The sequence below is a fragment of the Liolophura sinensis genome, chromosome 6 (assembly GCF_032854445.1).
Source record: "Liolophura sinensis isolate JHLJ2023 chromosome 6, CUHK_Ljap_v2, whole genome shotgun sequence".
Classification (NCBI taxonomy): Eukaryota; Metazoa; Mollusca; class Polyplacophora; order Chitonida; family Chitonidae; genus Liolophura; species Liolophura sinensis.
In genome coordinates, this window is record NC_088300.1 from 65,039,372 (window position 1) to 65,064,967 (window position 25,596).

The following is a 25,596-nucleotide window of genomic DNA, read 5'->3' on the forward strand; positions in this document are numbered from 1 at the left end:
TAATTATTTTATGTATTATGTAATTTATACCTTATATGACAAACTACCACATACTTTAAATGTTTTGCAAATATTTTAATGTAATACCCCTCCTCGTACAATGCAGACTATTAGAAAGCTTACTACCTATAATAATAGTTGCGCTGGTTTCACAAACACAAATTTGACTGAAAACTTTTGCTCCTACTTCTGTTTATTCAGATATCTTGAATATACTTCACACTGCATGTACATGCACCTTAGGCCTCTGGATCATGAAGCAATCTTAGACAAAATTTCAATCACTGAACTTGGTATGTTCCTTTCTGCAATTTTAGCTGAAATTTGTGTTCTAATAACTTACCCAGATTTATGTTGTCATGCAATGTTTTGACCTCCTTTGTAAAAAAATTACAATTTTGAAGTGATTTAAAATTTTGATCTATTTACGATCCAGGGGCCTGGTCTCTATTGAGGCACACCATGCATTTGTGAAGAAAATGGTAAATTTTAGTTTTCAAAACTCTACAGTAAACAGAAACTCTGCACTCATTCTTCAGACTTTTAATTGGAGGCTTCCCATGTCTGTTTACAGGGTTGGTTATTAAATTAGATGATTCATTAACAAGCAGAAACTCACCTGTGTACTTATACTTTATATACCTTACAATCTATTAACAGTACTGAATTCAACACCCATGGTACTAAGAAAGCTATTCACATCATTTTCTAAATTTCCACACATCATATTGTTGCTAATATTCCGCATACCGAATATTGCTTCATGCATATTCATTCAAAATGAGGTGATGTCTTATTCAGCACAAATGGTCAAACACAGGTAGACACAAGATAATCAGACATACATGTACATGTAGGGCAGTACCTAGGAATCAATCACAATGTCGGCTGGTGATCTTACTGTGATGATTAGCCAGTAACTCAGAAGGTCACCCTTAATCAAACCTCTCCATGCCCCACAAGAAGAGACCTGCACTTGGATGTGCCAGCTCATGCATTCACAGACATCATCTCTAGGATATAAAGTTTACAAAACTTACATGGGCTGTCCCTGTGGAGTTATTTTTTCAAGAATGCTCCATGACGTTAACTGGAAGACTGAAAGCCACAGCGTATTGTTAACATAAGGTAGGACTTTTTCATCCAGTGGCTTCCACACCTGTCAGGTCTGAGTAGGACACATCATGATAGTGCGTCTCTTAATAAATTTAATATCTTAAGATGCATAGAGAAATAGTACAGCATAGCCATTTACTGGGCATATTTTGTTGGCTTTGGAGCACCCTGTAATAGGGTTTAATCTATTACTTTGAGTTCGACCCAAAGACACAGCTGTGAATCTAGGTACTGCCCTGGGGGAACTTAATACATTCCAATGACATCCACCAAAATGCTCTGACCCCAAGTTTCTGCCCATCCCCAAATTACACTGCAATGGTGCCGATTTGTCTTGTACTGAAAAACAGTACTTGGTAATTACCAAGAAATCCATTTTATTATTTATGAAATAATAAAATCGAAACCATTGCTGAAATCCAACATGTACATCTTTCAATACATATTTCCCTGTTTTCAAGAGAGAAGATCTCCTAAGGGGAGGTAACACTTAGTTAAAGAGGAAAGTACACACTGACATCAATAAGCAACAGGACAATACCTCAAGCTTTGCCTGCAGACCTTTAGAGTTCTCGTTGGCACCGGACAGTGTCTTTTCCAGCTCCTTCAGCTGAGTCTTGAGAGCATGACATTCTGTCTGGGCTTTCTGCATCTCTGTGCTCAGTGTGTCCTTCTGACCTTCAGTCTTTCTCAACTGTTGACTGACCTCCTCAAGCTTTTTGGAGAGAACCACTTCTGTGTCCTTCTGCAAAATTTATTTCTTTCTTTCAGTTTTTGTTTTTTAGCTGCAACAACTTGATGATTGGTCAGACAAGATTTTGATATCCTATCTCACATGGGCCTTTCACTTCTTTTTTTTTTTTTTGACCAGGAATTTTTTTTTTTTGACCATTTTTTTTTGTGGAGGAAAGAAGCACCACACTTTACCAGCTACATTACAAATCTCCTGAAAGTTGCAGTCAGCTTCAGTAAAATAAAGCCAAAAGAGACTTTTAAAACAGCATAACTGAACACAATCACCCAACAGTTTTGAGCTGTTGTTGGTAAACAGAGAAAATTTAATTTATTACCGATGGAGAATTTTTTCCTGAAATCTCTGATACAGCTTCTTTAAACTACTTCAGAAGATCTTTGCTTTCTTCCCAAAACTTAGGCTACAATGTTTTATCTAGCCACACCCACCTGTCCAGTTTCCACAGATCTTAGCTGTTCTTCATATTTAGCTACTTTTGCCTCCAGGGTCTTTTTTGAGTTTTCTGCAGCGTTTAACTTGATGTGGGAATTTCCCAGCTCGGTCTCCAAAATTTGTATCTTCTGGGTGAGTCTGCTCATGTCTGCTGCTGGAATACTCTCCGCTCTGGGAAAATCATACAGCTTTGTTTACAATTACATCTACTTGTGTAAGCAAAGATACATGCACACTGACCAAACTGGCAAAGTCCCACAAATCCGCTCCAAAACTGAAACAAATCTGGCCCATAAAGAAACAAAAGATGTTGTGTCTTCTTATGATGTCTATCTTAGCAATACAAATAGTACGACTTTACAGGATGGTTTTATACTTGGCCATAGGCCATCATACTTGCATATCTGTGATAGTTTGTATCCTGCGAGTTAGATGTACGACAATGAGCAAATCTGGTAAGCCCTCCGTGAGAAAGAATCGATTTTTCTTTATACAACATAAGTTTAACCAGATATTCCAAGTTGTAACGATGAATAATGCCATCCACAATCTCATATTATCACTAGTACAACAGACAACAAAACAACAACTGCTTCCAGAATTTTTCAAAAATAAATGTTCCCAAATATCTCTTAGCTATTCTTCATAGTGTAAACAAACGTGTTTTGACTAACAGGATCTGTTTGTTCCACTTTCAATAGTATTTCAATTATCTGAAGCAAACTATTTACATATAATCTTACGAACACACAAGAAGAAATTTTTAGTGATGGGTGGGGAAAAATAACTGAAGCAGAACATACTTGATCTTATCCAAGGATTCCTTCAGCTGTTTGTTTTCCTGTTAAAAACAACATTTATGAGAGTTAAACCACAAATTTCAACATTTTTACATTTTAGATGTCTGTAAAAAACTTGCTTTTGCAACAGCAGTAATAATGTTTGGGTAAGTGACTATATTTAAAAGCAATAAACAAGTTGAACCCCAAAAGCAAAATGGAAAAAAAAAATGATATATACTGAATGTCAACTTAGTCAATAAACGAGTAATTGTTCTCAAAAAGAAGATGTGGATTCATTTCACACTTTTTATGATGTCAACGAGAGACAATCCCCATATTAGTCTAGAAACTCTCAGTATGCTAGAAATCTGCAATTTTTGTTAATAAATAGAGGTGTATATTAGACATCTAGCCTTTACCGTCATAAATATTGATTAATGGATCCTGATTTCATTACAGCTATGTCACTAATGCTCTTGGGAATAGTAATCTCAATAGTAACTGACATTCACAATTCCATGCCTCCAGTCAAGCATACAAATACAAGCCTATTATCATAAATATGTATTTCAGCTAGTAATTCCTATCAGCTAAGCATACAATTAAAGGAATGCACAGAGTATGGAGGTGGCAGTAAGAGGAAGGGGAGGGTTAACACGCCAAAAATTTAGTTTCCTTATTCATATTTTGTTTCATTTCCTTAATTTTTTTTTCTTGACATGACCAATGCCTATGTATTGGTAGTTTTTAATGACAAGGCCAGGTGTGATGCAAAGCTGACAAGTAAATAAGCCTCTAGGTAATTCATTATTTAATTAGCAAACTTTATGACACAGAGTTCAGTATAACGAGAGATAAAGTGCTATTCACTGAACTAAAAAAACAGATCTGAACCTTATCAGACAATGATCTACTGGTGATTTTACTGTATTTGACCTATACGTTCTCATGAAAAAGAGGCAGTTTAATTTAGTTTTAGAGGCAAATTTTTAGTCTAAAATGTTACCTTTGGCGCTGAAAATTATATTTTTCTAGTCTGTTGTTCGAGATATGCTGATGCAGACAACATAACAGACGTGTACAGGCTTATCCATGTATGTGCAAGATGTGCAAGTATGTTTAGGGTTTAACATCGTACTTAACTATGGTTGGTTGGTGCGCTAGCAAAGCGTAATGACCCAGGAGCCTCTAACCAATACAGTCGCTATGAGTTCAAGTCCAGCTCATGCTGGCTTCCTCTCCTGCCATACGTGGGAAAGTCTTCCAGCAACCTGCAGATGGTCATGGGTTTCCCCGGGCTCTGCCCGGTTTCCTCCCACCATAATACTGGCCACTGTTGTATAAGTGAAATATTCTTGAGTACAGCGTAAAGCACCAATCAAATAAACAAATAAATACTTAAGTATACATGATATTTTGTTTATGAGTACATAATTTATTAATTTATTTGATAGGTGTTTAATAACTGATGTATATGTACATGCAATGCATAAGCTTTACTGGCGGGGAATAGATTAGAACATGGAACTTCATAGCTAGCCCATGGGCTAACTGTTCTGAGGGGAACTTATTAATCCCCTCTGCCAGCAATAAAATAGCCTCAGATTAATTTATTTGTTTATTTGATTAGTGTTTCATACAGTGCTCAAAAATATATATGACAGTGGTCAGCATTATGGTGGAAGGAAACTAGGCGGTGGCTAGGGTGAACTAACAACCATACGCAGGTTGCTGCCAGGCCTTCCACTTGTACCAATGGATGAGCTGGACTTTCTTAGATTAACAGCCTTAGTTTTTAATAATTCCACTGGGTGTACTTACATCAGTGAGCTTCTGTATGAGGTTCTGGTTGCCGGGTCCCATCTGGTTCTCCATCTGGGACATGCGAGCTTGTAGGCTGTTCTTCTCCACCATGTGGGTTTCGTGGGTCTGCTGCATCCGGGCGTGGAGAGCTTGGATCTCCTTGGCCTGAAGAGACATCTTCTCGCCAGTTTTCTTCTCCAAGGATGAGTAGCGGGCCTTTTCTTGCGCAATTTCCTGTTTTACTTCTTTCAGCTTGTTGTTTGCAGCCATGGCAAGTTGTTGTTCTGAGGACAAAATATTTCACATTTGTTCTTTTGGTCTTGTTGGGGTTTTTTTCCTCTCTGAACACGAACCTGAGTATCTAAGTTCAAAATCAGCAGCCAAGATATCAAATTTGTATGGTCAAATAAAAACATGTTTCAGTCTTCAGTCATAATTTGGAAACAGATTTTAAACCAATGTCTACGGATATTATCTTCTATTTCCACCCTCATTTTATGTAATAAAACATATAATTCACAAGTTAGATGAAAAATAATATACTAATATTATTCAATGCCACACCTTCTTGGAGAGCTCTTTCTTTTTCCTCCAGCTGTTTCTTCAACAGTGCAACTGGGTCTCCCTTTTGGCTTTTCTACAAAACACAAAAATTCTCACTAGAACAAGTATCATGACAATTGCTAATTGAAATCTGTATACAGCTATGTGCCATTCACACACAACTATTTCATAATTAATAACATAATTATTAGAATTATGCATGTACAATGGTATCACCCGTCTGATTCGAAATCAATATTATTAATATTATTAGTGAGTAAACAACACCAGCCAATGTAATCCAAGCCAATGCCTGCATGTACTTGCTCTAATATTGTACTAACAGATATATTTAAAATTTCCAATATTAAAACTATTCATAGCTGTAAACCACGACAGTCAGATTTGACTCAGGTTAAAAATAAATGTCGGTCTTCTAAGAAAAGGTACAGAGCAATACCACAGTCATAAACCTAAACCCCACAGGTAACCTAACTGGTTTTAATACCTTCTATAGATTCACACTGACACATCTAGCTGTCAGCACTCGGCCATTGTTTAGGTTCTTTATAGCTTTCTACATCTTTCATGAATATAGTTTTCTTCATCCTACATCTTTCATGAATATAGTTTTCTTCATACTACATCTTTTATGAAGTTACTAAACCTAACATGACCTATTTATTCAATCACACATTACAAAAGAATAATAAATCACACCATAACATAAAGCAATTCACAATACTTAAGCGTATGTTTAAGTATTTAAATATTTCCTGGTCTTCATAAACATAATTTGAGAAAGGAAAAAAAACAACAACAACATAATGTAGAACTTAAAATAGAAGCAAATTATCTGCAAAATGAAAGTTTTAAACTTCTGTTGAAACGTTTAAAATAACAGCTTGCTTGATTCTGAACTTGCAATTAGTTGACAAAGGCTGACCTCCCAACTGTTAGTACATCTGCATATACATGTAGGGGATAACGAGGTCTGAAAGGGTTAACAGAGCACAGGTAAATGCTGATGACGTCACCTGAACTCAGAACCCCGGGTATGACATTCCAGGCCGACTGATATAAATGGAGTGTTATTTGCTAAGGGTTGTAGGTCTGTATGCAGATCTTCACCCAATGGCAGTCACAACTGCATTCTTCACTCCACAAGTATGATTACCTTCCCCTCTATCCCATTCAACAGAGGGACTTTTCACAGTCAGTGACTAACCCCAACAGACACCTGTAACAACCTCATTTCCCTCGCACAGATTACGTTGAGTCGTACAATTTCTCACTACATTCAATACAAAAAAGTTACTCTTATTTATCCAATACTTTGAACAACTTTCCAATTCAAATTTTACCATAAAAGTTACGCAGATCAGCTTTCAGGAACAGCCTAGAGTCTTATTGTATTATACTGTATGTAATAATGATATGTGCATATAATTCCAAAATTAAAACGCGTTTCTGAGAAGAAGAACTCAGATGTTGTGAGCCTACAAATTCATAGAAAGAATTTTTCTATGTTACAGGACATCACTAAGGTTACTGGCGGAAGAAGCTGAAGTCAAGTAATTACTTAATTTATTTACTTTGATCATTGTTTAAAGCTACACTCAGGAAGGTCTCAGTTATATGACGGTGGCTTAGGGCTAGTATTATGGGTGAAAAAGTACATGTCTTTTAGCAAATCAAACTCTGATGAATATTTATTTATTTATTTGACTGGTGTTTTATGCCGTACTGAAGAATTTTTCACTTATACGACGGCAGCAAGCCGGAGGAAACCGGCGAGAGTCCAGTGGAAACCCACAACCATCCGTAGGTGGCTGACAGACCTTCCCCATATGTGGCTGAAAGAAAGCCAGCATGAACTGGACTTGAGCTCACAGCAACCGCATTGGTCCCTGTTGAATAATTTGAGTCTCACATGTATGTGACAGAACTGACAGTTCTTCAAATCTTACACGAAAAATCTAGAGAAGACAACAAACAATTAAGCAGAACAGGTGGTGTGTATCAAGATGATGTGTACCAAGATGATGCTAAATAACATTCACTAAAAAGATGTAAATATTTTCATGTATTCAGCAGCTTTGTAACAGTAATTTGGAAAACAGAATAACATTAAACTCGAACTGAAGACAGCAGTAGTTTACCACAGCTGGTATGTCAGATCACCATGGAAACCTCCAGTTTAATGTAAACATGTGGTATTAATTGAAGGGTTGGATTGTAGAGGGTAGGTGCCTGGTTATAGGGAGGGTTGTTTGCCACATGATACATATGCTGATAAAAATCTCAGTATAAAGGGACTGAGTTCCAATTCCTGTTTGACTACTGTATACATATATAGTGTAATTCTTCAACATTTACACAGGTTCGCAGGTTCAGTTTATTCAAGCATATTCTGAAGGCATTATTCTGTACTGGCGAATAAAATTATACTTTTTGTGAAGCCCTGAGACTGGATAATCCAACCAACGTAGTTTTGTCAAATTAAAATCAAAATAAAAAATGGTCACAAATTGCAATGAAAGTTCCCCCTTCATATGCAAGACTTGAGGAATTAGAGTATCTATATGCATGTCCTTCTGCTATACTTGCTGGGAATCTGATCCCAAAAGAGCAGACCTCACAAACATTTCCTACTCTCATCAGAAATTCTCCAAATGCCTGTCAAGTGATTTTAATTCATCTTGAAGTATTTACAAAAACACACTGAGCTTCAGAAGACTCTCAAGTTACACCCTCCCTCCAACCCTTGCAACCCTCATCATCCCATACACTTCAGTTCAGCAGGTTGGTGAACTTCCAGTGGCCAGTGACACTCCACCCTTTCTGACTAATACTGAGGCCTGATTACTTGAGGGTTACAAGTAGGGGTGACATTATAATGATTACATATGGCTAGCCAGCTACCTGCTGCTATGAATGAAATGGAAAATCATCTTTTGACACAGGAGAGATCGGAAAAATTTCAATCTGCACTACCCCCCCACCCCCATCCCCTTTCAACAAAATAGGTCTGTCTGGATGGTCTCTTTTAAATTTCTGGCTAACCCGCAGTTTGACAGAGATACCGCATTACTCAATCCAACCACACATGTAACAGTCCAGGACCTTACGATGTGGGTGGGCAAAACAACCACATGTACTGATAATTACATGATCTGCACCTCTTCTTTCAATATCGGTTACAATGTCACATTTATTGTGTGATAAAATCCAGCTCCGCCGTGGGCTTTACCACTGTTTCAAGTTCCAAATTCAACTCCGTGAAGTTTTTTTTTTCCTACATGCATGTTTGGACAGCCTAGTTTCCATTTAACAAATTCACTGTTGCAAAATGACAATCTAAAAAACTGAAATAGTTTCAAGGAGGCAGGAAGCATGTAAGTTTTTACTCTTGCATGTCAAGATACCGTAACTGTAGTGAGAATATCAGTACATAACTTAACATTTTTAGATAACTGTGAAGGGAATGGCATGCAAAAATGCAACTTCAGAAGCACATTAAGGCCTTAGGATACTTCTGAGGCTAACACAAGCTTTTCTGGCAAAAAATTAATCAAACTTCAGAAAAAAAAGTTGATCAGATTAAAGCAGAATGTGTCATTTGTAAAATACTAAACTCATGGTGAAACACAATACACCAGATTTTTCTCCTGCAAGTCAAGTTGACTGATTTGATGAGGTGATAGTATCATACAAACAGTAGCTCGATATGCTTGGGCAATTGTGGATGGAGAGGAGTCAAAGCCATTACTGATGTGTGAAGACATGGACTGACTTTACCTGGTGATTATATAAATATGCATGTTTCAAATCTTCGGGGAAGACGCATATATGGTCATGGGGCATATAAATTCTCACCTATAATTTCATGGAAAATCCCTGTATACGATGTAGCATGGTTAATACGTTTTCCATTTGGACAAGAAAATGTCTAGGCACTTTTCGTCCTCGCTAGTTCCGACATTAAGGCTCTACATGGCCGTCAGCTATTACATGAATACAACGTTTACTGCATTCACTCCGGCTTTGTCAGAGATTTGCTACCATAAATCAAACAAACAAACTAAACAGAATCAGGCTCCAAAAATCTGTAATCCTAGTCCCTGTAACAACCTCCTTATAAGAACACGACCATTTAACTATAAGCTCACATGTACTAAAATGCATTTGAATTCTGAGGCCTGTTATTTACATGTTTGATGACCACGTTTACTTCTTATCAAAGCTTTGTAAACAATGTACATATACAAGTATATACATTTTAAACATAACCAAGTAAGGTGCCATGTTTTCAGGAAGAAGAGAAAACATTTTTGTCTTTTTCTATCATTTTGTTGTTTAAATCTCCTCGTACATGCCAATGTTTCAGACTGTGATTATAACTGGGAACGTACCTTGCTCCAGGTTTCAATGGCTGCCGAGCCTTGCTGCTTGTTCAGGAGAATGTCAATCATTGTCTGCACTTCAACGTCGTTCAGCGTTGCGCTTCTCACTGCCGAAATGAGGCGATTCGTGGTATAGGTAGCCTCAGCATCTGTGGTGACAAAATGCATACAATGTGGAAGTAAATATGAAACCATGCAGCAGTATAAAATGTAACCAAGAACCACATGTCCTATTGTGCTTTCAATCATGTAGATCTTTTTACAACTGCTACGGTTTCAACCAATTTCTCAACATCACTGACAAAAAAAAAAATAATTAATTTCTATGAAACAAGCTGGCTGCTATGTACATGTATTGCAACATTAGGAATTTTAATTTAATTGGTGTTTTACGCCATTCTCAAGAATATTTCACTTATGACGTCGGCCAGCATTATGATGGGAGGAAACTGCGCAGTGCCCAAAGGAAACTAATGACCATCCACAGGTTGCTGGCAGACCTTTCCACGTATGAATGGAGAGGAAGCCAGCATGACCTGGACTTGAACTCACAGCCTCTGCATTGGTGAGGTGCTACTGAGTCATTGTGCTGCATCAGTAGGCTAACTACTTACTCACGGAGGCCCCCAGGGGTCATTTTGCCCCATTATTGAACTATAGTACTCTTTAATAAGACATACATGTAGCTAACCACAACTTCACTGTGAAGAAAATTTAAATTGCCTTTTTTTTAAAGTTTATGCGCTTGTATAAGAAGTTTTGAGTAAATGTCTACATGTACACTTTGAAATGACAATGCAAAAGCTGGGTGAATTCACTAGGGCACATCCAACTGACTGTGCACACATGGTGAATGTATTTACTGGGAATTGATCTTTTCGTGGCGCACTGAACACATCACAAAAACAGAGGGAAAATCTCCACTGTGGAAGATGACATCATTCCTACCATGAATACATTCACAAATAATCACATGATACAAACAAACTTTCTGTTGAGATGGATTACCCTAGCTGTTTCAAATGAAAAACATCCTTGTCGAACTATATGCATCAGCCATTAATTGCTTTAGCTTTGTTGGTGTCAGTGCTGAGTTTCTGATGTGGGCGTGACCTCACATTTTTCGACTTCACCTACATGTAGGCCTATGAGTGTACTGGCAGAAAAAAGAATCTATAGTGATGTGAAAAAAAACATGTACATGTGCTCCAAAACATTTTAAATGTTTATTATTACACACATGAACAGCAAGGATATAATACTGTTTTATCAATCTGTTCGACTAGCACATGTCTTCTTGAACATTCTTCTCCATGTACGTCTTCATTGTAGCTTCATCTTAAAGCATTTTCATGTAGTGTTAGGCGCAACTCTTCCTACTTTTCTCAAAGAAATACATGCAAGTACATGTCAAAACTTAATATATAAAATCATTAAGGAATACAGAAAGAAAAGATTGATTTGATTGGTGGTTCACGCCGTACTCAAGAATATTTCACTTATACGACGGCGGCCAGCATTATGGTGGCAGGCAATCCACTGGTTGCTGGAAGACCTTCTCACATACTGCCGGAAAGGAAGCCAGCATGAGCTGGACTTGAACTCACAGCGACCGCATTGGTGAGAGGCTTCTGGGTCATTATGCTGTGCTAGCGCGCTAACCAACTGGAACCATGGAGGCCCCCAGAAAGGAAAGAAAAAGATGGAAAAGAAAAGAAAAATATGATTTAACTTATTCAGGACCACTACGTTGTTAACCTTTAAATTCTAAATTCTATTTATCGGTAGACTGCACATCTGTAGGTGTGTCCCGAATCTCTTTCTCAAGTGACACGTGGGACATGCTAGAAGACTAACTTTATCAAAACCGCTGATCAATATCATCTGCTACACAACTGCGAGAAATAAAACAGTGCGAATCAAACGCACAGCACTGAAGGCTGACCATCTGATCGTGCTGGCTCTATTTGTGCTCCAGGTAACATATGGTGGTGGATTAATGGTGCTACTTTACATAAGCTCATGGTAAGGATTGTTATGGGTAGAGGGATTACTCCCAAGTCAGGCAAGGGGACTACCCTAAGCCCTCAACAATTTGGACGAGTTAGTAAATTGTAGCATTAGTATGCAATTTAAAAGTACAGTTCATACACGATTCTGAAGACTGATATGCAATGCTCCGGTAAGGAAACATTTCAAAAGAAATCATAAACAAGCTGTCCATTTTATGTAACAGTCTAATCTGATCGGCCCAAAATGTGCGCTATATCTGTGGTCAAAGTTGTCAAGAATTTAGGACAGTATGTGATATTTTGGAGCAAGTATGGCTGTAGATATCTATGTACATGGACATGTGTAGCAATTTACAAGACTGTATAGATTTACAGATAAACAAATACATGTACAAAGTATACACGTGATGCACACGTGATGTTGTACCAATCCAGAAGGTAGTGCCTTCAACAATGTTTGCAGTTCAGTTTGGTAATAACAAAAGCCTTTATAACTACAAGGTTTCATTAGACTAAAAGGTACTAGTTAACTACTGTGTTTTCAACACACATAATGCAGGGATAAAAAGGATTTTAATTTTGATCTTGTTTTTGTAAAATTATTTTTCTTTTATGATGTACTTAAGAATATGATTTTACTCAGATTACATGTACATAAAATCAGGTGGAATTCATGTCTCTGCTAAAAGTAGCTCATGAATTTCTGGACTTTTTTAACCCAATGACCAACCCGAGCTGAACTACAAAGTGACCTCAACAGTCCAGGCTTTCTGATAATGCCTACATATACATGTATACATGCAGTCAACAGAGAGCTTGCACAAATGTCAGAAAAAACATTCTTGTACGTATTTCTAGATATACATATTGGTGTGAGTATCAATGGACATTGAAGACAACTGTGTTCTAATCGCATGTAGGTCATGGTCCAGACAACGCATGTTTCAAATCATTGGTCACATATCTTGTCATAATATTTTTCACGCTAAGGAGCTTTATCTTACTTAATTGTAATAACTGAGAAATGCGCAGGTTTTTTAAAGTACTCCAAAGAACTAATTTCAAGCAATGAACTTTTCATAACCAGACGTAACAATTAACCACTGAGAAGTCTTCAATAAATGCAGATCTGGACTTAACAAATGAGAGCACTGTTGACGAAACATACCACACTCACAATTTGTTCCGTTTGTTCTCACAACTCAACAGGATATTCATCAAATATTTTTTCTCTATTTGCCCAACATGTAACCAAGAGGACTTCAGCTAAAATAAATAGTGTACATGCAACTTAAGACATCTAAGTCAGACAACCTGACCTGTAGCATGAATCTGAACAGGATTTACATTGATTGTGTGTGCGTGTACACACATGTATGTTTTTTATGTTGTACTTAACCATTTTTGAGTCATAGGATGATACATTTACTGTAATTGTTTCCAAAAATCACCTGAAAGTGTGTATTTTTAGATCCAAATAGAAGTCAAAAAATATCTTTTTGGTGCTAATTTTTCTGTAGAGTATTATACCACCTTCCAGTTCCCCACAAACCTCAAAAGACCGTTCTTCTTAGTTCCATGTAATCTAGGGGAAATTAGAGTCCAGAAAAGTGTGTGCGAACCCCAAACCTATACACTAATTTCATCATCTCACTGCAGAGTAGTACACCACCATGTGAATGACTCTCTCATATATCCACAATTCCTGTATAGGTAGAAGGCTCTAACATTTTACATGTTATATGTTTCTTAGTTTTAAAAGTATCAAGTCTGATCCCATTTGAAGGAAAAATTCGTAGAGAGAATTGTCATGCATATGTACTATTCTAATAATACTGTTTGATTGATGTTAACAAGGAAATAGTGTAAATTAAAATATCAATCATTAAATCACATTTGACATTCTTTGTTATGTATTACATCATTCATATAAATAGCTGATAGGATTGATCCTGGATCTCACTGCTCCGAAGTGGCCACTCCATCGACTAAGCTAAAAAGGCAGCTGATAATTCAGAAGTTTAACGTGGTGGGACATAGAAATTAATATTTCTTTGTGTCAATAATTCTATAGTGCTAAAATAAAAATATTATATGTTTAATTTTATGGCCTTCAAAAAGGCCCTGATTTTATTTCATTTAATTAATTGTTTTGTTTTTTTTGCCCATCGTTTGAAATGTTATTCTGTTTACATCTGATGGGCGCTCTTTCAAGATATAAAGTTTCCTCTACCACTGTTGAGCAAAGCCGGCCTTATAGCGCTTCCATGGGTATACCATATCCAATACCTTTAGAACGAGATAAGCCTACCTGTGAAGTGTTTTCATCTGTATCCATTTGGATACCCGTGAAACAATGTTGCCATTTTTTCATTACTTTACTGAACTGCTGACCAGTGTCATTATGTTTCCATAAGGAGTCGAGATTTCAAATTAATTACTCATTTTGTAAGATGACCTTTGTAAAATGTTCAAGAAAATCTTGTAAACATCGCTGCTGTCAGTGTGTTTTGATGGCAAAATACAAACACTGAGGAAACGTGAACACAGGCCTGTACATACAAGGACCAGATGATGAGGTTATAGCCATAGCCCACTTATGTAGATCCCTCAGTTTATTTTTTGTGAATTAAATTAATTCAGTCATGGACTGATATAATCACTGTGATAAATTGAGACCTTACTACATAATAATACCTGTTGCAACATGATCAAAATGGAAAAAAAAAATTAACATGTAAAAACAGAGGCTCTTGGAATTTCGCCAAATTTCACTTACATGTAGTTCAACAGGCATGAAAGGAGGAAACTGTCTTTACAACAAGCTTGGATGGAGGAAACAGTCTTTACAACAGGCATGAAAGGAGGAAGCAATCTTTTCTTTTTTGTTTTTGACAGGTATAGTGTGAGATCTGATGGCCTCAAAATTGTGTGCCACCCTTTCCTCCCCTGACCTGAACTCATCAACAGAGTTACTTTCGCTCTGCACTGAGTGACAGGTCACAACGCCCCAGTTGGGGTCACAGTTACTACATGTACATGTATGCTGATTTACAGACTTCCCTTCATGCTATCATCCAGCCCTTGATAGATATAAATGATAATTTGATCTACGGGGAAAATGCCATGAAATCTTTGTTCATGAACACTCAAGCAGGATTACCAGTCCTTGTGTACTCTGTAAGAAGATAATGTCGTACACAGTATGACTATCAAGTGCTGAAGTTGTTAAGAACTAAAGGTACAAAAAGAAAATTTATTATTTGACTTTCACCTATATATTGTAAATTAATGTAAAAAACAAAATGTCTTCAAAAGACTGCTTTAAATTAAAAAAGGTACCACTTTGTAAATGCTATGGTGAAAAGACAATATGTAGATGTATGTACGGATGATGGTTAATCTGTATGATGATGGAGCTTGTGGTGCATAATGGTTGCCCAAGTTACAGCGTTTAACTCCACAGTCACATTCTGTAAGACTGGTCGGATGTTGTAGGTCACATGACCACCCTTTCATGTCCAAAACAAAATGGATGCCCAATGTTAAAGCACTGGGGAAAAGTTCACTTTTTGCCACTTTGCTATCAAAAAGTAAGGCCAAGTTGTTCAAAATAACATCATGAAAGTTCTGCAGACAAAAATCAGACAGTGGAAAGCAGAAAATTACACACTTCCAACGAATACAAGATCGCAGACAGCGATTCAAAAAAGGCATTTTCCTACGCAATAACGTTGGGAGGACCGTTTTCTTCACCCAAGCCCTTTTATTACTAAGGAGATCAAGTGGTCTCTAGCTTCGTTAAGTCTTACAGAATGATACTTGCACACAATCAGTTCTGTTAACCTGTACTGAAAGGCAGTCATCAGAGGACAAAAATAGTCTACCCATGAATACTGACTTCTTCACGGAGCTATTGCTTTAAGAAATATACTAAGCGATAACATAATGAACAATTAGACATCTGTTGTACCATATACAGAATACACTGTGTACCGAGTCCATGTGGCAAGGTAGACTGGAGAAACATGTCGCATTACAATGACACCCTGACAATATGCCTCTGTGATAAACATGTCACATGTGGCATACTAGTGTGCACTAAACAGAAGGAGTAATTGAATTCTATTACTTGGATTATCAAAGCCGTGATGCAGTGCAAATCAGCAGGGGATATGTAACATGTGCTACTTACAAACTAAGAAGATAACTAAACATCAGGAAAGCTGCTGCACTTAGAAATTAAGATTATGGAATGGTTCAACGTATTTTCACGTGGTTACATCGGGCAATTTTGTTACATCGGGTAATTTTGTTACATCATAATTTGCAGTTACCTTAAACCACCTACATGTAAGGCAAATCAGGCCTGTAAAAAAACTTTTGGAGGCTCGGCAGATCCATTCACTCCGACTAGTGGTTTGAAGAATTACTGTTGCTTACAAGTATGTCAGGCTTGGAACGTCATAAAATGTCAAAAATTTAATAGCAGCAGATAACCACAGAAACCACAGAAACTACTAGAAGAATCAGTTCTAAGGCCCTGTTCCCCTGATCGTCAGTTTGCCTCAAGAAAGCTATTGTTGATCAGTTGGTGTCATTGCTGAGCTTCCCATTAGTTTTATATATTAGTGCTTCTCAGAGAAAGCATATGTGCACCATACAGGCATACACATTGGACAGTAGAAAAAATAAAATACACCCTAAAATTTCTGCAGGTGTTAATTTCTGCAGTCTTAATTACCAGTAAAGGTGACCAAAGTATGTTCTCACCTCCACTTCCACCGTGCGCCTTTGTCTTCTTCTTATCAGCTGTTTTGGTCATGCTGCTGTTTAAAAGAGTGGATGAAGTATGCTGAACATCGGTTGTTGCCCTGATCATCTCTTCCTTCACTACATGGCTGCTTGTCTCCAAAATCTTCCCATCCCCTTTAGATGGTCGCTCCTCTTGCTTCTTCGTGACTTTATGCTCCTCTGTAACAGTCTTGTGCCTAAGTTCCACCTCATCTTTAGGTGGAGCTGACGGGTGAAACAGTGATGGAGCATGAAGCTCATTGCTTACAGGAGCCTTTTCTTCCTTGTTGACTAAAATGGATTTGGTCTTCTTGTTCTTGGACTTTGTCACTTTGGTTTCTTTGAATGGGAAGTCCTCTGGGTTTATGATCTCTGGGTCCGGATCGTACTCCAGGGTTTTAGGCTTAACAGAAACAGTAGACGTTTCAACTATTACTTCTGACTGGGAATACAAACCCTTTTCCCTTGTTTTCTCTGTTTTCCTACGACTCCATTTCTTTTTAGACTCTTTCTCAGCTTTCTTTTCAGATCTGCTCTTCAGGAGCTCTTCTTCTTGACGCCTCTTTTGCTCTGCCATTACTTCATCAAATGATTTCTCTCGCATGCCAAAAACTGAGATGAGGTAAACGAGAATCACCAGGATGATGAAGGAAACTGCCGCGGCAATCAGAATTTGTGGATCCATCTTAAAATTAGTGTCCGTATGTTATCACTCCAGTTCAGGTGTTGTCTGATGAGGATCCTTCATGAAGTGTGCCAAGTATGTGTTATCTTCAAAGCTGAAAAAAAGTTAACATCACATCTCAGAGAAAATATGAAGATTAAACAGTGAGATAACAATATGATCACAGAGTTGTTATAGTTAAAACCGAATGCTCAGTACATGTAGAATGTTTCATACAAATCATCAACAAGTTATTTTCTTTCATCAGCTATAGTCACAAAATCATACTTCGGAGGAAGGGTTAAAGATCATACATCAAGGGATAAAGATAATTTTTTCTTCATGAAAACACACAAACTAAAACAAGACCCATGTCAATGCCACAGTAATCAACTAATTATGTGTATCAGTAAATAATGAACAGGTGCCACACATTAACAGTCTTTATAACTTTTCACACGCCATTACATAAATCTACTGCCCTTAAATTCTTGAACACGGTAAGAGAGACAAAAAGAAAACTCAAAGTTCTGCCACTTGACATCTGTAGGAAATAAAACTTTCCAAATACTATATGTAACATACCAAGACATGCTTAAATTGATGCATTAAATGGCATGGGCAATACTAATTAAATTATCCACGTTAGAGAGAAAAATCCTGGGTATATCTACATGTAGCTTACAGTACCGAGCTGTCCACGTAAGCAGTCTGTAACCACTTGAGCAGCATATGAATCTATACGCAGTAGTTCAGCAACGACAGCGTGAGAACTTTGACAACGTGACCGGCTGCTCAGTAGATAAATTGAAAAGCCCACTCTCAGATGCTTCTTTCAAATACGAGTTTTTACAGAGTGTGTCTCCGTATTGTTTTCTTGTCTGATATATAGCAAAAACTTACGAATGGGCTATCTTGTCAACGTGGAAATAATTTCACGCCTTCCTCTGTCGATTGACCTGTCCCCCATTACAGACAATGGCGAACCAAAGGACAACGCCTACTAATTTTGTTACGAACGGTCTGATTGGTTGATCAGCCCTCTGCTGTTATACGTGGTATTCTTACCCCCTGCCACGTCCATCGTGGACAGAATAAAATTCCTTTATATTTCGTGTTTCTACATATTTGCAGCATAAATAAGCGGTAATAGGAGGAACCATGACCAAAGACATTTTGTACTAACAAATAAATCAGTGACATGTTCTATGGAAATAAAAGAATTACATCTTCATTTTGTCCCTCAAGGCGTAACAACAGTTCCTTGAACACCAAGAGGTCACTGCGCAGCTCAATGAATTACAAACTAGCGCCACCTATCGGACATAGTAAACGTTACGCGCACCTGTCGGTTGCTTCAGTGTTCTTTGTTAGCGGGAAGGAGAAAGCGCGCTTGAGCGGTAGAAGCGGCATCACGGTCAACATTTAAAATGGCACCACAGAAAAGAACTGCAGAGGAAGCTGACGCTCTTCTCGAAGGGATACAAGTATTACTTCTGGATATAGAAGGAACTACCACACCAATAAGCTTTGTTAAGGTAAGACAAAAAGGGTCAAAATACAAAAATTGTAGGTTGTTTTGTTAGATGTGCAGTGCCCACGTGCGTTGTTTACCAGAGGCCGGCATCCACTAGAGCCGCACTTCAGCATATACACCGCCTTAGTTCAACAAAGGCTTCTTTCATAGACCGTAAAAGAGCGATAAAATGGAATTTTTGGCCCACACAATTGTTGATCACCGAATTTGATAAATTATCTAGATTAGATGTGAATCTAAGCCACTTAGAATTCTCTTCACTGGGTTTCATTGGTTTGCATAGGAAGAAGCATTGGACGCCATGATTTGTGCTGTAAACTGCAAAAGGAACTACCTTGTGCAGTATTACCAGTATAATTTATGCAAATCTCTCCCTTGTACTCTGAGATATACAAGTAAACGAATTAAACCCGGTGTTATCGTGCGCGAAATAAGAAAAAAAAAACCGATTTTAACTGTTCTTTTTCAATCTTTTAAGTGAAATGCCGGCATCTTTAAACACGTTAGCTATGACTGCTACAAGAGAATCTGATTGAAATTCGTACGAAAAAACTAAACGCGAATTTCAGTTCGTCCTGTGATGGGATGTGCATCGCCTTTCATTCTTTGTTTTGAACCGTAATTTTTCACATGCATGTTAATGTTTAAATTTCCTGCATTATTGAAAATGAATTGATTGTTAGTGCTTTGTGTAGTCACACTTGTGTCTAATCATTGTTTGTAATAGGGCACGCGTGGAGGCGCGATCGCTTGGAAGTTGTGGAAAAAGCATTTTTTACTTAGTTTAGGACTAGCCGGCGTTCTATTTTTATCGGTCAGATGTAGCCTTGTGTAAAGACCATCTAGTGCTTTTCAAAGACAAGCGGGAAACCATTGTCTTGTCACGTGGCCTTTTTCAAATGTGTCTAGCCATAACCGGCCGACTGACCGCTCACGTGACTAGTGATGGTCAGTCTATTGAACGAGGAATGAGAGCCACTCGTCCGTGAAGAAACATCTTGTACCCTTTGTACTCGAGCAGTATTACTTAGTGTGAAAGAAAGCATATGTTTTTTAAGTTAAAATCTTTTCAAAAATAAACAATTTTTTGTACATTGTTGCTAAAACGGTTCCATGGACAAAAATTTATTCTTGGCAGCAAGCAGATTGTATGGACATTTTTTTGCTACATTGTATAGTCTTGTTGCCAACATAAAATAAGTTGCTGTCAGCATTATAAAGAGAACCTACCTTTGTGGTAGACCTAGTTCATGAATGATGTGAATCTATTCCTACAGGATAAGCTGTTTCCGTATGTCAGGGAGAATGTGGAGACCTACTTAACAAATCATTTTGCAGAGGAAGAATGTGTGGGCGATGTCACAGCTCTCAGGGAATTGGTAAGTTGCAGTGCATTGCTATGACAACCAGCTCCCTGTTGGCTTTTATTGATAAAGGCTAATAAGCAATGATTTTGTTACCTCGTTGTACATCCCTAGTGTATGGCAGAAAAGGGATATTTTTTCTATGGGTGGTGATCTTGGTTTGCACACACATGCATTTTCTGCTTGTTAGAGGAGTTTGTGGTTTTGTCCAGTATTGATTAGCTCTGCATAAAGCCTACATTTCAATAATTTGCTTTCATAGAAGTGTGAGGAAACCTCGATACAACATCCAAAATAAAGAAAGACTCTAAAGTTTGAAGATTTCAAAAACTATATATATATATATATACACACATATATTTTTTTTCTGAATATATGACAACTGATAAGATTAAATTGATAACTGTTGGCTCTAGGGACAGAATGTAAACTGTGCCCTCTCATGTTGTGAAATAAATGCATTTTAACATGCAAATGCTACTAAGTTTTTACCTTGACTCCCAAGAAAATTTGGCTCTTAACTGCTTAACCCTAAGGAACTGAATTTGGCATGAAATAGATCATTGGTCCTAGAAATCCGAATTAAAACTATTTAAATTATGATTCTTGTTAAGCAATGTTACTTTACCATCACAAAATTAGTTTATGCAATATTTTGCGGTTTATATCCAAGTAGTAAATATCAAAAAGAAGTATTTATGCCTAATGGATAACACAGAATGATTTGAAGCTAGACAAACAAACCATAATGATGATACCCTGATCTAGAGCCTCGTTGTGGATCATTGGAGGGTCCACAAGTGTGGGGTTTCTGTTCGTGGTGCACCAGATGAACAAACCCTTGTTTGTGGTAATAACATATGACATACATCTGCAGGCTGCCAAAGACGTTGCTGATGGTGTTGAGGGGGCAGTGGCAATCCCTGGAGCTGAGAGTCCACAGGATGCTGTAGTAAAAGCAGTGGTGGACAGTGTAGGCTGGCAGATGAATCAAGACAGAAAATCCACAGCACTCAAACAGTTACAGGGTCATATTTGGCGGGAAGCATACAAACAGGGCAAAGTGAAAGGAGAGTAAGTACATTGTAGGTCAAGCACATTGGTCGATTTAAATTGAGTCTCAAGAGGGGTGGGTCTCAATGATGTCTTATGCAAAGCACTGGCATTAAAAGAAATTATTAAAAGCTAAAATTACAAACAGGTATAAGGATATATGCAAGTCAGGTGATTTGGTTGCCTTGATTCCCTAGAAATTGAAACCAGTGAGTGTTGAACAAGTTCGCAGATTAGTTATGGCTGATAGGGATTTCATTTCTTGCTTATAGTGAGTAAAGTTTACTTTTGAGGTGTACACTATGCTAAGCGAATCATTAATGAAGCTGTGCCACAGATTGCGAGGAAGAACTAAGCACTAATCAAATTCAGATATTTCAGGTAGACCAAATTATATAGTGTCAGAAAATTCCAACCTGACTAATGGTGATGCATAATATGAAAATGGTAATAGAAGTTTGGAGAAAATATGTAATGCCGATCGCTTAATGGTTCTTGAGATAGTGAGAGTTAATAAATGTTAGATTCATTGGTGAGTCTTTCTAAACAGAACATTAACTCGTCAGCACGAGCAAGTTGTCACTTCTAGACAGCACTACAGATACAGCATGAGTTTGTTTCACACAGCTGGGCAGGGTTTGATGTTAGTATTCGCTTTAATTCATTTGTATTAGGTTTGTAAGTTGCTGTTGGTTGCGTCTACATTATCCCAACAAAAAAAAAAGTTGGTTATTGTTAAACTTTTTGCAGGAATCTGTTTCAACCATTACAATTTGATCATAGAAATGACTGAATTTCACCTAACTGATAGTATATCTGTGGCCAGTATTCTATGGTATAGCCTCTTTAATAGCCTAGGTATGCTTTGCCAAGTTTGAATGCTTACTGAAGTCCAATCATACATCCTTATTCTTTTTGGCCAGGCTGTTTGATGATGTTGCTCCAGCTATCAAGCAGTTGGTAGAGGATGGGAAGAAAGTGTACATATATTCCTCAGGCAGCACAGAAGCACAGAAATTACTGTTTGCACACTCCACAGAGGGGGATCTCTCAGAGGTGAGAATGCTATTCTCTAAGCTGTGAACTTTGGCCATTGGTAACCAATGTATTTTTTTTTTCTTATTTCTCTGCTTACGAAAATAGAGGATTGGGATAATTCTTAATTATTTATCAATTTTCATTCTCTATTAAAATACAAATACAGCAGGAGTTTGTATTTCAGGTGAGAAGATCGTGGGAACACATTTAATTAACCAGTTGTCAAAGATGTGAAAATGCAATTGAAGCTCCAAAACTGTGCTGTGCTGACTCCCAGCGTTGATAAGCTGTCTAGGAAAGTTATTTCCCTTGGTACCAGTGCAACTGGGGCCGCTTGCACGAAGTGGTCATAGGCTAAGTTGATTTTAACTGGTCGTGGTATGGTAGTTACCCTCGACTTAGGCTATAATCACTTTGTGCAAGAGGCCTCAGTACTAAAGGATGAAAAATCAGGAGATTTACTGTCCTTTGCAATTTTTTAACCAATTTAGTATTCAAAATTGAAATTGAAAAATTCCATGAAATTGTATATGTAGGTGATCTACCGTGCTTTAATACGAAAGCCTGAATGTCATCATGGGACACTTGCTGGCTCAGACACCTACACTGCAGTTTAATGCCTGGTTTATGTCCGTCATCTGGTGGACGGTGGTTTACCGTCGTTCTCTTTGTGTTACAAGTGAAATATATGTGAATAGTGTATAAAACCCAAATGAAATATTTATAACAATCCTTTGTTTCATGGCTGGAGTATGAATTTATTTCTGATCTTGCAGCTTTACTTTGAGCTGTCCAGTCAGAAAATGTGTGTGGCATTTTAAAGTTGCATGCTGATGCAGTGGCGATCAGAGATTAAGGGTATGATTGATGTGAAATGTGCTTAATTTCTTTTAGTCTTTGACTGGGTACTTCGACACAAATGTTGGATCAAAAACAGAAAGTGACAGCTACAAGAAAATCAGTGAAGAAGTGGGCGTGAAACCAGAGGAGATTCTTTTTCTCACAGACATCCCACAAGGTGAGCTGTCACTTGACATATAGTTCTATTTAGAAATTAAGTGTTCACCCAATACTAACTATATCCACCCTTGACACTTTTTAAACACTTTAAATTTTAGCCTTGCCACATGTTTACTTCTTAGTTGTCCCTTGTATACAGGTTAACTATCAGGCTCTTGACAGTTAAGATCATATGGTCGAATCCAGCTCTTGTCTCTTCAGTTGTGTGTTTTAGTCGGGAGGTTTGTCTAGTACCAGACAGAGGTCGGTGGTTTTGTCCAGGCACACCTCCAGTAAATCTGACCACTGTCCTATAACTGGAAAGTCTTCACCAGTGAAATAAATTTAAGAATTGCTTTTAGGTGAAGAAAAGTTCCGTGTGGAGCGCTCCAAATAAATGACGTTGTATTTGAATTCTGTTCATCAATAAGTGTTGTGACCTCTTTCAGAGGCCTCTGCAGCTGTAAAGGCTGGCATGAAGAGCCAGTTGGTTGTGCGACCAGGAAATGCAGCACTGACAGAAGACGATAAGAAAAATTTCCCATACATTGAGTCATTCGACGAGTTGTTAGGGGCTGAAGATGGCACCAAGAAGTTAGCGCCTGGTGAGGAAGGCGATGCTGATGGCGATCAGGAAGCGGACGATGCGAATGGTGACGGAGACGAAGCTGAGGCTGTCGAGGGGGAAGAGAGCAACCAGTAGTCACCACCGGGACATCACTGCCATTTTGCCATTGTTTTAAATGGACTGCCAATCTCTGCCATGTCGTGAGGTCACATCAGAATGTAGTAGTACCAGGTCATCTCATTAGTTTTCTTCATCTCAAAACACTATCATCTTCCCCCTGATCTTTACTATTTATTGGGTAAACATTAGGAACTGTAACATTTTTTGGTTAAGTTTTTAGTCTTCTCTCTTACTATGTTTTCACATGTTGTATAATGAATAGCTTTGTAAAACCATTTTTCATGTTGTATTGATGTATATTCTTTCATTCCACCTGTACTGGATGGCATTTTTCAATCAAAACGGTAGGTTTTTCGAAGGAGACGGTCACAGTTTTGTCAGTGCTGGCATTGTTAATGTTTTACAGTACAAGTTCGTTTGTACATGAAGACCATGTTGGGGAAGCCAACCGCTAGTGCCCTTTCGCCATTTATATTTATGGACTCCTGTCACAATAAAGTGGTAGTTTTACTATACGCATAATTTGTTCTGTGTTTTTGTGGTTAAATATGTTACGAAATTTGCAGTGTGACCATCTGCAGATTTGAATCACACGTATGATATTAATTTAACAAAGCCCATGCAAAATACAGAGCTTCAGTAGCAAATGGAAGGCTTTAAAAAAAATCTGTCTGGAAAACAGTCACCAAAAATAATGAGCATGTATTTCATAGTTAAACAAGAATTTTTCACTTTGAACGTTAGTCATTTTGATTGGTTTCTCCATCCACTGTAGCTTGCTTGACATTTCAATTTTTTTTTCAAACTATTCCATATGTGTCAGGACGCAAGACGTATGACTGTATGAAAGGGCCCAGCACAACCTGCTAATTTGCTTAGTATGAATAAAATCCTGCTGGTGTCTGGAACAAAAATCTGACGGTGAGCACGGTTCATAAATCAAAAGTTGTGGAAATCGCCAAGTTAAAAAACAACCCCAGAGTTATCGTTGGGTGACTGTTACAGAAGACTTGATTTTTATAGAGATGTGAAATTTATTTCTGGCAACTGGCTTATTAGAATTCCATCAGTACCAGGTAGGATGCCTCATACCAGCTGTGAACGTTCTCATTTAATAATGGATACGGTGTAGTGGTCCCTGTCTCAGTAAATATGCCTTCCTTGGACCAGAGTTTTCTGGCTGTTGCTTCACCAGAGGCAATCCTTTAATATCTTCAAGGCCGATTGCCTGCAGTGAAGCAAGAAAAATATTCTCAAGGTCCTTATGCCTGCGACTATGCCATTCTGTCCTGCATGGAGCTGGTAGATGCCTGACTACCAGTTCTCACTTGGGAAGGCAGAGTGGAATGTGAAAGAGTTGAGGGAACTTCAAGTGACCAGTAGGTGGTCAAAGTTCCTCTTCCTCCTAAAGATGTACAGTTTTATGTTGAACTTCTGTTAATGTCATAAGATATGCTAATGGATATTTCCACATCTATACTGTAGTTGCATTTCAAACAGACCACTAGGGAAGAAATCCTGTGGTTTATTGAAACAATACATTCTGGCATTTTCACCGACAATGCCGACAGGAAAACGGTGGTGGCTGTCGTGTATCACTCGGTGCATTAT

At 37.9% G+C, this 25,596-nt stretch overlaps 2 protein-coding genes across 7 annotated transcripts in view; one reads left to right on the top strand and one right to left on the bottom strand.

Moving 5' to 3' along the window:
- The window catches only part of LOC135468542 (ribosome-binding protein 1-like), a 41,758-nt gene extending 23,471 nt beyond the window's left edge, over positions 1-18,287 (bottom strand). For all 6 annotated transcript variants that reach the window (XM_064746849.1, XM_064746853.1, XM_064746852.1 and 3 more), the window contains exons 1-8: positions 18,210-18,287; positions 16,622-17,421; positions 9,846-9,985; positions 5,452-5,524; positions 4,906-5,171; positions 3,106-3,143; positions 2,299-2,473; positions 1,658-1,861 (exon numbers count right to left, since the gene is read on the bottom strand). In XM_064746849.1, coding sequence (XP_064602919.1) covers positions 1,658-1,861; positions 2,299-2,473; positions 3,106-3,143; positions 4,906-5,171; positions 5,452-5,524; positions 9,846-9,985; positions 16,622-17,327 — 1,602 coding nt within the window. In that variant the 5' untranslated portion in view covers positions 17,328-17,421; positions 18,210-18,287. The remainder of the gene's footprint in view (positions 1-1,657; positions 1,862-2,298; positions 2,474-3,105; positions 3,144-4,905; positions 5,172-5,451; positions 5,525-9,845; positions 9,986-16,621; positions 17,422-18,209) is intronic.
- Positions 18,288-18,545: 258 nt separating this feature from the next.
- On the top strand, positions 18,546-24,500 carry LOC135468543 (enolase-phosphatase E1-like). Its single transcript, XM_064746854.1, has 6 exons — positions 18,546-18,844; positions 20,121-20,222; positions 21,085-21,281; positions 22,184-22,316; positions 23,193-23,316; positions 23,747-24,500. Exons 1-6 carry the CDS (start codon positions 18,737-18,739, stop codon positions 23,998-24,000), a joined length of 918 nt encoding a protein of 305 aa, XP_064602924.1. The 5' UTR covers positions 18,546-18,736; the 3' UTR covers positions 24,001-24,500.
- The last annotated feature ends 1,096 nt before the right edge of the window (positions 24,501-25,596 follow it).

What these genes read in the sequence shown, in the direction of transcription:
- LOC135468543 (XM_064746854.1), top strand. Translation starts at nt 18,737, where the DNA reads ATGGCACCACAGAAAAGAACTGCAGAGGAAGCTGACGCTCTTCTCGAA. An exon ending in CACCAATAAGCTTTGTTAAG is followed by an intron (nt 18,845 to 20,120) that starts GTAAGACAAAAA and finishes CTATTCCTACAG; the next exon opens with GATAAGCTGTTTCCGTATGT. An exon ending in TCTCACAGACATCCCACAAG is followed by an intron (nt 23,317 to 23,746) that starts GTGAGCTGTCAC and finishes GACCTCTTTCAG; the next exon opens with AGGCCTCTGCAGCTGTAAAG.